This window comes from Myotis nattereri (assembly GCF_964212035.1).
Source record: "Myotis nattereri genome assembly, chromosome: 4".
Taxonomy (NCBI): Eukaryota; Metazoa; Chordata; class Mammalia; order Chiroptera; family Vespertilionidae; genus Myotis; species Myotis nattereri.
In genome coordinates, this window is record NC_138079.1 from 79853572 (window position 1) to 79869218 (window position 15647).

Consider the following 15647-nt stretch of genomic DNA (forward strand, 5'->3'; position numbering starts at 1 on the left):
GACCACAAAGGCTGAGCTACATGTCTGTCTTGTACATTCTCATAGCTCACTTCTATTATAGCATCTAACATATGAACCTGTAGTTACCAGGCACATAATCACACACTCTGATTAATCCAAGTTCTTTCAAGAAATGGAAGCCAATTCTGGCTGATTAATGAGTAAGGGGTATTAATAAAAGGACCTTGAGTAGCCCACATACTGCTGGGAGACTGGAGAAGCAGGCCCAAATGCTAAGCTTCCAGGAACTGTACTTTATGCCACCAGCACCACTGATGTCCAACTGAGCAGCAGGAGAAATTCCTGCTATGGTTTACATTGTACCAAGGATGCCCTTTCTATGCCAGGAGCCGGTTCTTGCAACCACCACCACTATTGAAAATTAGGTGCTGTCCTAGATGGTTTTGCTCAGTAGATAGAGCGTTGGCCTGTGGACTGAAGTGTCCCAGGTTCGATTCCTATCAAGGGCATATGCCCAGGTTTTGGGCTTGATCCCCAGTACGAGGCATGCAGGAGGCAGCCATTCAATGATTCTCTCTTATCATTGATGTTTCCATCTCTCTTTCCACTCCCTTCCTCTCTGAAATGAATAAAAATATATTAAAAATAAATAAAAAATAAAACTAGGTGCCTCTGTGACCACCCTCACCAGCAAAATGGATTCTGGTGGACCTCATTTTCAAGTTACTCATGTCTGAATCAAGGGATCTGATATCATGAAGCCAAGAGAAGAGGTGGTTTCAGCAAGGAAGGAGTGGCCCAATGATGAAGGGGGGAAAAAATCAAAAGGTAAGAATTGAAAATTGTTCATGGGATTTACCTCCAAGAGGATCTTATTTACCTTGCTGAGAATAGTTCACCTTTGCTTGATTAAAGGAAGAGTGGATTGAGAAGTGAAAGGGTGTGAGGTACTATTTTTGTATTCTCTTTAGCCTGAGGGTAGAGTCCATTGAGACTCTAGTTTATCCAGGGCTCTCCTATTAGATTTGCCACGTCGTATAAACCCTTGACCATGTCTTATCTCCTTTGCAAGGCTACAAAACAGATGCTAATGAATTAGACACAAACCCACACAAATGACAAACTTTCATAAAACTAAAAACATACAAATGAGTACCGTAAAACTAGGGACATGTATGTAAGATTGGTGGATTGTGTCAATGTTAATATCCTGGGCAGGATACCGTGCTGCACTATATAGTGTTGTAAGATGTTGCCATTGGGAGAAACTGAGTAAAGTGCATGAGAGATTTCTGTATTATTACTTACAACTGCGTAATCTGCAATCACACCAGTAAAAATGTCCCCCGAAGTGAACTTAAAAGAAGGTATGTAAAATATTTCATTTATGTAAAATCTTTCATTAATGTCCACAAGGATTGTCTCCTAGGGCTATCAGTAATTAAACATTGGGGAAGCCCCTCTTCTCTGGATCATTGACAGTTCGGAGTCCCTTTGTCGCTCTGATCCTCTTCACAATTCCTATGGCGTCCATTCACAAAGCCCCAGAATCCACAGCAGCGCTCAGGTGGGGCAGATGAAGGAGAGGAGGGAGTCCACCTGGTTTTGGACAATGAGCCGCACTGGGTGGATGCTGTCAGGCAGGGCCAGGCTGGAGGTCATTTCCCAGGCATCCACAAAGGCCACACGGAGGTCAGCAAAGGCAGCTCGGAGGAGCCGGTTCACCTGGAGGGTGAACCAGTCACTGCCATACACGGACTTGTAGCCAGTGTTGGCCAGTTTGATGACCACCAGAGTGCGGGGCTCCCGGGCCAGCAGCGCCGCCACAGCTGCCCGGATCCCTGCCAGTCGCTGCACCAGGATGGATGGAGGGAAGGTGGTGAAGTGTGCGCCCAGCCCCAGCACCACCACGGTGTGGGGGCCCCCAGCCAGGCCTCCCAGCTCCTGGACCACAGAGTGCAGGGAGGCCACTGGCGTGCGGAGGGAGCGCAGGGGCCAGCCGTGGGCCCGCCAGTGCAGCACTATGTTCCGAGTGGTCTCTACGGCCATCAGGGGCCCTGTCTGATACGTGACGTGTAGATCCACCGGCTTCAGGGCTGTAGGGAGGACAAGAGAGGACGTTTACGGGTTAATATGGGATTGTGTACCATCCTCTTGTACAAATGAAAATATTAGTCCCCACCTCCCAGGACAGAAGCATTCTGTCTCTAAAACCTAATGCACCCCTGCCCCCAAGTTTCAAGGTTGCCAAGGATCTCATTGCTGTCCTTCCAAACACCTCTGCAGTGTGCTTGTATTTCTCTACGGTATTTGAATTCCCTCTGCTGGGTGACCTCTTTTACAAACCTCTGCTTGCCTTCTGTAACACTACATCACCCCATTCCCCCACCCTTCTGGTCACTCTTTGCTCAACTATTTGCTTCATGTTTTCCTTGCACTGTGTACATGAGGCATTCCCTAAAATTCCGTCATTATCATCCACTTTTCCTTACTATCTGTATCTTAGGGAATTCATTCATTTCTACCTCTTCAGTTTTTGACTAAGAGCTAATGGCTTGCTGAGCCTCGATTCCACACTTCCAATTTCCCAATCAATGTTTTCTCTCTAATGATCCGCCATGGCCCTGAACTTTGTACATTGCCTTGAGAAATGAATCTACCATTTCTGCACAAATCTCTCTCCACATCCTGAACCTCCCCCTACTGCCCCGCACCTGTCAGCTATTGTTGTTGGTGACTTTCTAATGTTTTATTGTTTTTTCCTTAGCTTTTCATGGGGAGGCCTTTAGTCATAGCTGATACCTCTCTGTGTCTCAATCTGAAGTCAAATAACTCATCAAATCCTATTTATTATTCATTTTTAAGGTTTCCTATGTCTAACTCCTGCATCCAACTTTTAGCTCAGGCTCTTAATAACGCTTGGCTACACGAATCTTTACAAGTACAAATTGGCACTGTTCTGGCACCTTTGTATACAATGTGACAAAGAGACCAATGTCCTTGCCCTCATGGAGCTTACTGGAGAGAGAGAGAGAGAGAGAGAGAGAGAGAGAGAGAGAGAGAGAGAGAGAGAGAGAGGTTTCCTGTGTAGAAGGGAGGATGGAGATTTTGAGGAACTTAAAGAAGGATGGTGCTCCTGGAGCAGAATGTATGGCACCAGGGGAGGTTAGAGATATAAGTGCAGTCTGGTCATATAGTCCCTTACCATCATGTCAATGATTTTTATCTTTGTACCAAGGAAAATTAGAGTCCATTGAAGGCGAGTAGCATGATGCAACTTACATTTTAAAAAGCTCATGCTTGCTCCTTTGTGAAAACCTGGGATGGAGGCAGGGGTACTAAGAAGTGAAATGGGAAGCCCAGTTTAAAGGACTTTTTAACAGGCCATGATAGAGAGAAGTAAAGATGAGGCAAGAGGGTGTTGTACATTAGCTCTCCAGAACTTATTCATCCTGAATCATTGAAACATATATTTTTTTATGTAGACAGGATTAGAAAATTAATTGGATACTAATTTCTGGTTTTAGCAATTGGGAGATAATGATACTTACTATGCTTTAGGAAGTCTGAATTATATTTTAGTGACTGGAGAAGAAGGGCGGTGATCCAAAAGTTAGTGCTATATTGAATTTTTGTATGCTTGAGAGCATTAACATGGAGATATCAAATTGGTATTTGGAGTTCAGAAGGGAGGTATGGATCAGAAAGGTAAATTTGTAATTCATTATAATTACATAGGCATTGGAGCCATAGGAATGGGCAAAATCATTTAAGAAGATGATACCAAGGAAGAAAAGAAGAGGGTCCAAGAATAATTTCAAAAAATTTTATTATTTAGATAATGGATAGAGGAGGAGGAGATTGAGAAGGAAAGACCAGAAAAATAAAAGGAAAACAATTACAGGTAGTGATAGGAAAGTCAACATAATAATAAAATGCTTCTAGTTGAATAGGTTATATTTCTCATTTATTCAATTAAGACAAAAATCCAAACCAAACAACACAGGCTGTTGAAGCTATGAGGTTAATTTGTTCATTGTTGTTGGGCATATAAGATGGGGACTTTTGGCAATATCAAATAATTTACTTTGTGTTTACTATTTGACACATACAACTACTAGGAGTCTATCTTGTAGAACTACTTCAACAAATAACAAACACCGTATGATGAGTAATTCATAGTAGCATTGTTTATAATAGCAAAACTTTGAAAAGGACCAGGTGTCTAGAAATAAGGAACGTTCATACAATGAGTCTTATACAGCAATAAAACAGAATGTACTGATAAAGAGATATACCAAGAGGGGGGAAAGGTGCAGAATATGCTATGCTATGTGTTACCTTTTGCTAATGGTGCATTGTGATACCCATCATACCCTGATGAAAACAACTGAAAAAATAATGAAAAAAAGTTTAAAAAATTATCATGAGAAAAGAAGGAAAGCATAGGAGATTAAAGAGATAGATTAGGACTGATTCTGGACTGTGGTTATTTGTGAGTAAAGATAGCAGAGATATGAAGCTCTGCTTTTGCCATTCTCAAGAATTGGTGGTGTGCTGTCTTTGGAGATTGTCATGTCATGAATTTGTCATGTCTATGTGAATTCCCCTTGCACAATTATTAAACTTTTATTTTCTCCTGTTTAGAAAGAGAGAGTTGGTGTGAACATGGGTCAAAGTCCTTTGGCACTCAAGGAGGAAAATTTTAGTGAAATACTTTCTGCTTTTGGTTGAGGCTCTAAAAACTGACTTGGAACCCAAGCTGGTTTGGCTCAGTGGATAGAGCATCGCCTGTGGACTGAAGGGTCCCAGGTTCGATTCTAGTCAAGGGCACTTCAAGCCGGGTGGGTGCAAGAGGCAGCCGATCAATGATTTACTCTCATCATTGATGTTACTATCTCTCTTCTCCTCTCCCTTCCTCTCTGAAATTAATAAAAAAATATTTTTAAAAACTGACTTGGTGTGGGAAACTGTTTATTGCCTTCACTATCTGATAAGCATAGACAGAGCACTCCCCGAAACCGCCCCCCCCCCCCAAGGCTGGGTGCCTTTGAAGCCCTAGCAAAGCCCGGAGCTAGGCGCCACCTCTGTTTGTCCAGACAGTGGTAGCTGAAACTACTCCCCCATTTATTATTATGTAAATCCTTGCTGATGGGCTAGACTGCCTGTTGCAGGGGGTCACCTGCCTAGGGCTATGCTATGGGTGCATCCCAGCTCAATAAAAGCTTGGTGAGGCCTGAGCACAGGGAGAAGTCCTTCGGGACTTGCCGCCTGGTCCCCCAATATTGCAAAATTATCTCGTGTCTTTTTCTCTCATTTGTTGTGCGGCTCCTCTTTCAGATACCGAACCCTACTCCACGCGAGTCGTGGAAGGAAACACTCGACAACTTGGATCATTTACCGATCCATAGGAGTTCACTGAAAGGCAGATATGTATTTTTGGTGGCTTCATAGGCTGGAGCAATGGGGATTGGAACTTAATATTCACCAAGGGAGAGAACCTAGTGTAATATTCCATGTACCGGGCTAGAAACTGAAGAACTATACTCTGGGTGTGGATATGTATTGTACTTCCAAGGATTATTTAGATGGCCCACAAAACTTCAAACCTTATTCCTGAACTGTAAGCACTCTTAGCTATCTGCCAGAAAACTCTTTTTCAGAATAAGATAACATTGCCTTAGGTCTTACGTTATACATAAAAGTATTTTGTTAAATAAACATCCAGAAAAACCATCAAATATCACAAAACATATGATGAGGCAAAACAAAACACAGCAGGGACAAGAGAAAATGGGAGGTAGGGAGTGAGCCTATGGGACCTCCAGATACTGTAATTATCAGTTACAGATTGTAAAAAGCAATTATCCTTACTATGTTCAAGGAAATAAAAGTCTAATTTTAAAATCTCAGTAATAAACCAGAAACTAAAAAACAGATATTGGAGATTTTAAAAAGAGTCATCTAAAAATTATGGAAGTAAAAAATACAGTAACTAAAATTTAGAATCAATGATTGGATTTAATAGCAGATTTGACACAACTGAAGAGAAAAGTAGTGAATTGATACACAGATTGGGAAGAAAAGCCCAGAATAAGTAAAGAGGGGAAATATGAAAAGCACAGGAGAGATGACACAGAGAACAGAATGACAAAAATAAAACATAATTTAATTGGAAACCCAGAGAGAAGGGGGAAAAATAGGAAGAGGTAATATTTAGGAATGGCTGAGAATTTCCCAGAAATATTTAAAGATGAAATGAAGGGCATCAACCTATTGTTTCAAAGATCCCAAGAAAGCCAAAGTAGAATTTGGTAAAATAAATAAATAAATAAATAAATAAATAAATAAATAAATCCTTATCTAATCACACTTGATTGAAGATATAAGAAATTAAATGAAAAGTAAGAGAAGAGCCCTAGCCGGTTTGGCTCAGTGGATAGAGCATTGTCCTGCAGACTGAAGGGTCCCAGGTTTGATTCCAGCCAAGGTCACAAGCCCAGGTTGCGGGCTCGATCCCCAGTAGGGGGCATGCAGGAGGCAGCCAATCAATGATTCTCTCTTATCATTGATGTTTCTATCTCTCTCCTTCTCCCTTCCTCTCTGAAATCAATAAAGAAATTTTTTTATAAAGTAAGAGAAGACAAAATTACCAAAATTACCAAAATTGCCAGGAATGAAATAGAGGCTATCACTACAAATATCAAAAGTATAATAAGGAAATACAACAAACAACTTTACACACATACATTTGACATCTTAGATGAAACTAACCAATTTATTGAAAATGACAAACTATTACAATTCAACTAATATGTAATAGATAATTTGGATAACTCTATAATCATTAAGAGAAATGTAAGCAACTTAACCAAATACAGTGTGTGCACCTTGTTTGAATTCTGATTCAAACCAAATCTAGTACAAAATGATAAACAACGCATATAGTAACCAAAGAAAGTTGATACAGACCTTAAGGAAACATCATTTTTAGAAATAAGGAAAGTTTCTTCCTCATGATAAAAAGTTCAATTTGCCAGGAATTTGTAATGATTCTAAATAGCTATACATCTAATAATATGGCATTAAGTAAATATAGCAAATTTCAAAATAAACTACCTGGGAAAACAAATTCACAATCATTCTGGAAGGTTTTTTATATCTGTCTCTCAGTAATTGGTAAAATAAGTAGACAAATGATTAATAATGATGTAAAGATTTGAATGACATGATTTTAAAACCAGTCCTGTTTAGACAATAAAGCTATCAATTGCAGATTACATATGTGTAACATTTACAAAACTGATTGTTTACTGAGCCACAAAGTGAGTCTCATCAAATCTCAAAATATTTAAAATTTAAAAAATATGTTCTCTGGTCACAATGCCATTATATTAGAATTAATAACTAAAATAGTATTAGTAGAAAGGATATATCATTTTTAAATATCTCAGCAGAAACCAAATTGAACTACAGATTCAATATAATCACAATGAAAACCCCAACAGAATTTTTGTTTTGCAATTCCACAAGTTGATTAAAAGATCCATATGGAAGCACAAAGAAGGGGAAAAAGCGCCAAGACTCTTTAAAAAAACAACAAAAATGTAGGTTTTGTCCACCAGAAGTCCAAAATTATTACCACACTATAGTATTGAAGACTGGGTGGTATTGGTACTGGTATAGACAAATGGATTCCTTAAACAGAATTGAGAGCCCCCACAGGGACATATGGACACCCAATTTATGATGAAGATGCACTGCACAGCTATGGGGAAAGGATGAACTTCTCCGTCAGTGCTGCCAAGCCAATCATATATCCAAATACCAAAAACTTTAAAAAATAGAAAAGGTGTTCTCTCATCTCTAACCAGAGAAATTCAAATGAAAACCACAGGAGCCACTGCTTCATATCCATAATTTTTTCCAAATGCTAAAATTTGATCATATCAAATGCTGGCAAGAATGTGGAACAACAAGAACCGCCTATGAAAGAGTAAACCAGTAAAACCACTTTTTAAAGATTGGCAGAATCCAAAAAGTCTCCAAGCACACCTACTCTCTGATTAGCAAAACCACTGTGCGGTGACATCCTACAGAAACACATGCTCATGTGGACTGTAGTTACTTGAACAAAAAATATTTATAGCAGCATTTTTCATGATAGTCCCATCAACAATAGAATGTAAAAGTGTAGTGTATATGAGGTAAACATACAATGAAATACCATATAACAGTGAAAATGAATGAACTATAATTATATGAAAGTATATAGGTGAATCTTAAATACATAATATTAAGCAAATGAAACCAGTGATAACAGGATTTACAGCATACCTTTTCTTTTATATGAAGTTGAAAATCAGGCAAAATTCACATATATTGTTTAGAAGTGCCTAATAAGTTGACAAAACTATAAAAACCAAAGGCATAGCCCAGCCAGTGTGGGTCAGTGGTTGAGCGTCGTCCTATGAACCAGGAGGTCATTGTTCCATTCTAGTCAGGACACATGCCTGGGTTGCAGGTTCGATTCCTAGTAGGGAACATGTAGGGGGCAGCCAATCAATTATTCCTCTCATCATTGATGTTTCTATCTCTCTCTCTTCCTCTTCTTTCCTTTCTAAAATCAATAAAATATATTAAAAAATAATAAATTTGAAATATCAATATGAATTCATGACTTTTAGTGTAGCTATCTATCATCTATCAATCTTATATCTATATCTTCTGAATGTTAAATGGCCTAGAAACAATGTTACCCCAATAATAATGAATACTTAGAGTACCCAGATATTAATTTTTCATTTACCACGAATCCTTAAAGAATCAACACATTCCAAGTCTGGGCAGAATAGTACATAGCGAACTTGGAATACCTCATGCCAGAAATCAAGGAAATTTTCTAATGTTGGAGGTATATCAAAAAGGACATAGGAGCCATCTTGGTAGAGATTGTGAAAATTTGAATATTAGAGAAAATGATGAAAGAAAGCATTTAGAGAAAAGGATGATTTTATAGTAAAATATTGGCCAATTACAAACCAAATTTATAAAAATCCATGTATCTATAATGATACTCAAAAAATAGTCATTTGTCACCATTTTAAACCAGCTCTCTTCTTTGTAAATTGGTAATTAAAGATAGTTTAATTTTTTCTTGCCTTTTTTGGGAGAAGCTATCTTTCAAACTAGCCTATTAGCTCCAGTTAATGTGAGAAAGCATTTTTTTTTAAAATAAAAGACCAGCCCTGACCATTTTGGCTCAGTGAATGGAGCGTCGGCCTGCAGACTGAAGGGTCTCAGGTTCGATTCTGGTCAAGGGCATGTGCCTTGGTTGTGGCACATCCCCAGTAAGGGGTGTGCAGGAGGCAGCTGATCGATGTTTCTCTCATCGATGTTTCTAACTCTTTATCCCTCTCCCCTCCTCTCTGTAAAAAATCAATAAAATATATTTAAAAATAAATAAATAAAAGACCAGCCAATATGTATACAAAGAACAATAAGAGTTAGAAAACCACCCTTTGGTAACACTTATACGATGAATGATAAAGGCAATAATTGTTTGTTGTGTTAAAATCATAATGAGAATGATTAATGGGAATTTCTGGAATTCGTACAATGCCAAAATAACACCACTAGATTCCTTTCTGGTCCCAAGGGGAAAACATACTGCATTGTGGAGGGATCAGCCTTAATCCCCTTATCCAGTGGTCATTCTTCTCATCACTAATGATAAACATCAAATACTATGCAAACAGAATTTACATCATTTATGTACATGCTTAAGTTCAATCTATCCAGCCTTGCACTTTCAATTCTAGTTTATAGGAAATGCAAGAAATAGAGGACAAACTAAATGTCACCATAATAAAGCAATCAAAAATATCCAGAAGGTGGAACATTTGACAGGGCAGCTGGCCCTGACTTTCCCGTAAAGGAAAGTGAAGAAAAGAAGGACTGGCCTAGATGTAATGAAATTAAGGGACAAAACAACCACATCCAGGAATGGATCTTGGCTTTGAAAAAAACGATTGTATAGAATTTGAAGGACAACGGAGGAAATTTGATTATAAACTGGATATTAGATTTCAGAAAGTATTATTCATTTTTTAAAATTGTGATGATCTTATTTGGGTAATGTTCAAAAAGATTCTGTTTTTAAAAGACATTGGAATATTTGGCGGTAGAATGTCAAGATGTCTGTAATCGACTCAAACGCTTAGAAGTAAAAAGTAGCATGTATATGCCGATGGGAATGTGATGGAAACAATGCTGTTGGGGAAGGTGATGTAGGAGGGAGGGGGGAATTGGTCGGCAAGATGTCCTTGAATAGATCTAGAACTGAAGTAGAAGGATAGGAGCATGGAGGATTCACTTTCAAAAACATGTAGGGAAACAGAGGATACTAGTGCCAATGCCGGTAGGAGAGGAGATGAGGTGGGAGCCTGGAATTTCACTTCCGATTGCTTTGTTTTGTTCAAGAAAATATACAAGGTTAGCAGCTGAGTGTGAGGATGAAGAAACTGAAACCTCACTGAGGAGAGTGGTCCAGCGGTCCTAGGGCAGAGGCTCGCAGACGTCGGGGCCCAGCAGAATCACCTGGAGGCTGGTTGAAACGGACTGAGCCCCTCCCCGGAGTTTCCGATTCGGGAGGTCTGGGATGGGGCCAGAGACTCCAGTTCTCACAAGCTCCCCGGTGCTGCCAATGCAGCCAGCCTGGGGCCACATTGTGAGAACTACTGTGATTATTGGGCAGCATTAGTACCTCCTAGACATTCGTGGTCATGCATTGATCAATGAGAACAGCACGACGGGACAGTTTTTCTCCAGGTGTGTTCAGGGACACAGGTATAGTTGCAAAAGAGGCAGAGGGTTGTATCAAGATCATCACATATCTGGCTCCTTATCATTCTGGACTCAGTTCAAATGAAACTGCCTCAAAAGCACTTTCCCTGACCATTTAATCTCGCTTCCTCCTCTTCACCATCTTTAACCTTCACATTACTTTTTCTCACAAGCCTTTTAATATCTGAAACGCCTGTATATTTATTGTGTCACAGTGTCGGAGTCTTTCCACCAGTTTATGCACAACAAAACAGGAATCTTGATATTTTTGTTCTGGATATTTTTGTTCTTGTTTACTATTATGTTCCTAGAACCTAGAACACTGTTCTAGGAACAGAATAGTAAACTAGATATCATAGGTGCCCAATAAATATTTATTGATGAAAAACAAGGAAGGCAGGGAAGGAGAGAAAGAGACAGAAAAACAAATTACCACACAAGAAACTAAATCATAATATTAGTTTGACTATGAAGAGAAAAATATTTACATAATTACAAAAACATAAACACTGTTCACTGATATGGCTAAAATAAATACTTTGGAAAGATGGGAAGGGGAGGCTAGCTAGAGCAGTAAATACCACTTCCATGCCTGGACATAAAACACCCTGTACAATCCTCCATTCTCACTTTCCCTCTCCCTTCCCCTCTTCCTCTTTTTCTCTCTCTCCTCACCACTGGCTTGGGTGCAGAGGATCCAGCAGTGCCTTCTGGGAGGCCCTAGGGGCAGTGGAGACATAGGATGAAAGGACCCTGGGTCCAGAGTCCCAGCTTTGAGGATAGCAGTGTGGAAGGCTGCCCTCAAACAATGGACTTTAGGTGCATTCAAAATAAACTTGTATTGTGTCAAGCCACTGAAATTCTAGGGCTTTTTTATTATGGCAAAATAAGAGGAATATAAAAATGGATTTATTAGGAATTCCTGGTGTATCAGTTAGGGTCCAACCAGGAGAAAGAAAAAAATCATACATTCGTTTGAACAGGGAAAGTGAATATAAAGAATTATTAACAATAACAGGTGAAAGAAAATTCTAAAGAATACTATAGTGACGAGGGAGAGGACCTGAATTCTGGGATAATTTTTTAGCTTACTGATTTGTTCTACTGTGGTATTCATTCTGCTGTTTCTTCCATCTACTGAGGGTTTTTAAAGAATATTTCCATTTATAAAATATCTAATTGGGTCTTTGATATAAAGAATCCAACACTTCACTTCTTCTCCAGGGTAGACTGACTGAGGTTGGAGCTGCCAGTTGAGCACAGAGTGTTCCTACTGACCCTGATATCCACAGAACTTCCAGAGGTGGGACCACTCATAGGAGACTCTGGTGAGTATGGGATTTAGAGAAAATACCCTCATGCCTGCTTTCTATTATACAAATACCTTCCATTTACAAATTACTTTCTGACTAAAATGACAGGTGTTGCATGCTCGTGGTAAATTCCCTTCACGTCCTGTGGTATGGCAGGGACACGCTGCGTACTGGCAAGTGCGAGAACATTGTTGTTGGCCGGGGGCAGAGCTGGTCTCCTTCCAGTCTCTGGTCGTGGCTTGCCCATCCATCAGTTGGTGCATCATCTTGTTTTGGGTGTGTTTCTATTTAAAGACATCTTAGTTGTGACTGGCTTTTCTCATTTAGCATAACATTTTAAAGTTTTATGTATGCTATATTCTACTGTATGGGCATACCACATTTTGTTTACCCATTCATCAGTTGATGAGTATTTCGGTTGTATCCGGTTTGAGGCTCTTATGAATAACACCGCTATGAACATTGTGTACACGTTTTTTTGTGTGAACATGCTTCCATTTCTTTTGGATATGTACCTACAAGTGGAACTTCTGGGCCATCTGGTGACTCTCGTTTTCCAGCGTGGCCCCACCATTTTACATCTCCACCAGCAATGTACGAGGGGTCCGATTTTTAAACATTCTCATGAATGTTTTTTATTTTATTTTATTTTTTTAATCTTTAATTTCTTTATTGGTTAAAGTATTACAAATGTGTCCTCATCCCCCCACTAACCCCCAACCTCCCCCCACCCCACACTCATGTTCTCATCCCCCTGTTGTTCATGTCCATTGGTTTGGCTTATATGCATGCATACAAGTCCTTTGATTGATCTCTTCCCCTTACCCCCACCCTCCCCTACTTTCCCTCTGGGGATTGATAATCTGTCCCTGTTCATCAGTCTATGTTCTACAAATGAGTGAGATCATGTGGTATTTATCTTTCTCTGACTGGCTAATTTAACTTAGCATAATGCTCTCCAGTTCCATCCATGCTGTTGCAAATGGCAAGAGTTCCTTCTTTTTTACTGCAGCGTGGTATTCCATTGTGTAGATGTACCACAGTTGTTGTTGTTTTTTTTACTGCATTTCTGTGAACTGTTCTCCACCCCCACCCCCCCATAGCCATATCCCTGGAGGTATCTCCCTACAGAAAGCAGATTAGTGACTGCCTGGGGTTAGGGTGGGAGGACAGGGAAGGGCACCAGGAAAGGGAGGCAACTATTAATGGGTATGGGTTTAAAGTCCTACAATTGGCTCCTCTCTGAGGGGGCGTGGCTAGGCCCTGGGGGGCGTGGCTGGACTCTAGGGCAGACCCGCCAGCTTAAAACTCTGCTGAGTGGCGGAGGGCCCGCTCTGTAGTGGCTGTTAAGCAAGGAGGCATGGAGGAGTGCGCTTGCCTCAGCGGCGTGGGCTCTTCGCGGGGATGTCGGTGTTGTCAGGAGTCCCAGGGCCCAGCTGAGATGACAGCGGCCGACGGCAAGCAGTGTCTTCAGGAGTGCCAGGGCCCAGCTGAGACTGCAGGGGCTGAGGGCAAGCCGGCCCCGGCAGAAAAGCACCTCGAGGCGGACATGGCAGTGGGGTGCTGTGCGGGGAGTGGAGGAATCGTGAGCCCCATGCTGCCCCCGCACTGCTCGCTGCAGGACCTGCCGGTGGAGATGCTGGTGGAGATCTTCGCCTCGCTCCCCGGCACCGACCTGGCCAGCCTGGCCCAGGCCTGCACCAAATTCCACCACATCCTGCACACCGACAGCCTCTGGAGACGGCGCTGCCAGGAGGAGTTTGGCATTCGTGAAAACTTGCAGAACCTGGAGATGATCGGTATGTCTTATCGAGAAGTCTATGCGAAGATGTTCTCATACAGAAACATTTTGGGTTTGTGGCAGCTAGATGATAGCTATGGAAGACTGCTGAATGTAGTGGTGGACGGCTTAGGCATTACTGGTTGGACGTGCAGGCCTTCCAAGAACACCCATGTGTATGGCCCACTGCAATCCGAGCCCTCCTTTAGAATTCACCTGACGGAGAGGAAATCAGCCACAGTGGAGTACATGGACAACATCTATAGCTTTTACTACAGCCGCCACATGCAGATTCAGAAGGACAGGTTCAGCATCCAGTGGATCAAGAGAGACCACCAAAAGGATTCACCAACGCGGCTTAGGGGAGAACGGGTTCTGGTGCTGTTGGAGAAGGACAGACGGCTGTATGACTGCCTGACCTCATACCGCCGCGTGATGCTGTCGCAGGAGGACAGACAGCCACATCGCTGCCTGACCTACCGCCGCATCTACCTCCCGCCGAGCCACCGGGACGACCTCATCAGGCCAGGCCTCTTCCATGGCAAATACGATGGCTTCGGCCCTATGATTGCCATGCTCAGCTTCCATGGGAAGTATGCCAGGGTCGCCAGGGTCACCAAGATCACGGGAGACTCCATCGGGATGTTAGAGATCTACCTCATGCGCCGCATCCAGCTGCCAGATGGCGAGATCTTCCGCAACTTCAACGAGCTCTCCCGCGTGGTCCAGGAGATTGACGAGCAGGTGACCCGGGAGCAGCAGCAGCAAGAAGACGGGACTGAGGAAAGCGAGGGCCATGGCTGGCAGAGCCCTGCCCAGTCCAGCGTCGGGGAGTCCGGGGCTGAAGCTTCGGAGGAGCAGCCTGTTCCGTTTGTTCTGCCAGTGGGCGTGCACTCAAGACTCCACAACTACCCCCAAACCTGCAGGATGTGTTTCTATGGCGTTTACATTGGTACCTTAGATCCCTTCGCCTACCCCAGGCGCTTCCCTGGAGTCTTCATCCTGTTCGATGAGAACCACTTGGGGTTCATCGATCTGGAGATGAAAAACTTAATCCTGTTTGGCAGAGTCCAGAACACCTTCCAGAATGTGGAGGCACCATCTCCACAGGACTTCCTGGAGATGCTCTCGAAAATCAAATAAATATCAAAATATAAGTCTTTATTTTACTATGGTTGCAAATATCAAAAAATTCTATATATGACACGGCACCAGGATTAAGTTAGGGTTTTTCAAAAGGCTGGCATGCCGAGCTCAAAAGATTCGCCATCACTGGTGTAGGGGGACCCAAAAAAGCTCAAATATATTTCTTCTCCCAGCAGGAACCTCTCTTCCCAGGTGTGTGGACCTGATATTGAGAGTTCTGTCCCAATTCCCTACTTCCCAACCCGTCCTACTCTGTATTGAGGAGGAGGAGGGGGAAGGAAGGAAGAAGTAAAGCAATAAAAAGGGTCAAGGAGAAGAGCCCTTCAATGTGCATTGATACCAAAGACTTCTGTTGGGAAGTACTCTGTCCCGCCACCTAGGAATGAACAAAGCTCAGTTGGAGTCTTGAGTCAGAGGTGTCCCCCGAGGAAGATGAGCTGGAGCTGCTGGCATCTTCATCGCTACTGCTGGAGTCTGAGGAGCTGCTGCTTTCTGCCTTTCCCCATGTTCCTTCTTTTCTTCAGATCCCCGTGAGGAATGAGAACAGTCCCCATTTGTCTCTGAAGACGCCTTCCCAGGAGCCTGTGGCCCCTGCTGTTTAA

The 15647-nt window shown here is 42.0% G+C and overlaps 2 protein-coding genes across 2 annotated transcripts in view; one reads left to right on the forward strand and one right to left on the reverse strand.

Annotated features, from left to right (window-relative positions):
• Window positions 1–1330: 1330 nt before the first annotated feature.
• LOC308517469 (NXPE family member 3-like) overlaps window positions 1331–15647 on the reverse strand; it is a 61196-nt gene continuing 46879 nt past the window's right edge. Inside the window, exon 6 of the mRNA XM_081088616.1 lies at window positions 1331–2057. Within this exon, the coding sequence (XP_080944742.1) occupies window positions 1525–2057 (533 nt within the window). The 3' untranslated portion in view covers window positions 1331–1524. The remainder of the gene's footprint in view (window positions 2058–15647) is intronic.
• On the forward strand, window positions 13480–15042 carry LOC308518077 (F-box only protein 31-like; the record flags this gene model as incomplete). Its single annotated transcript, XM_081089660.1, has 1 exon — window positions 13480–15042. One exon carries the CDS (start codon window positions 13480–13482, stop codon window positions 15040–15042), a length of 1563 nt encoding a protein of 520 aa, XP_080945786.1.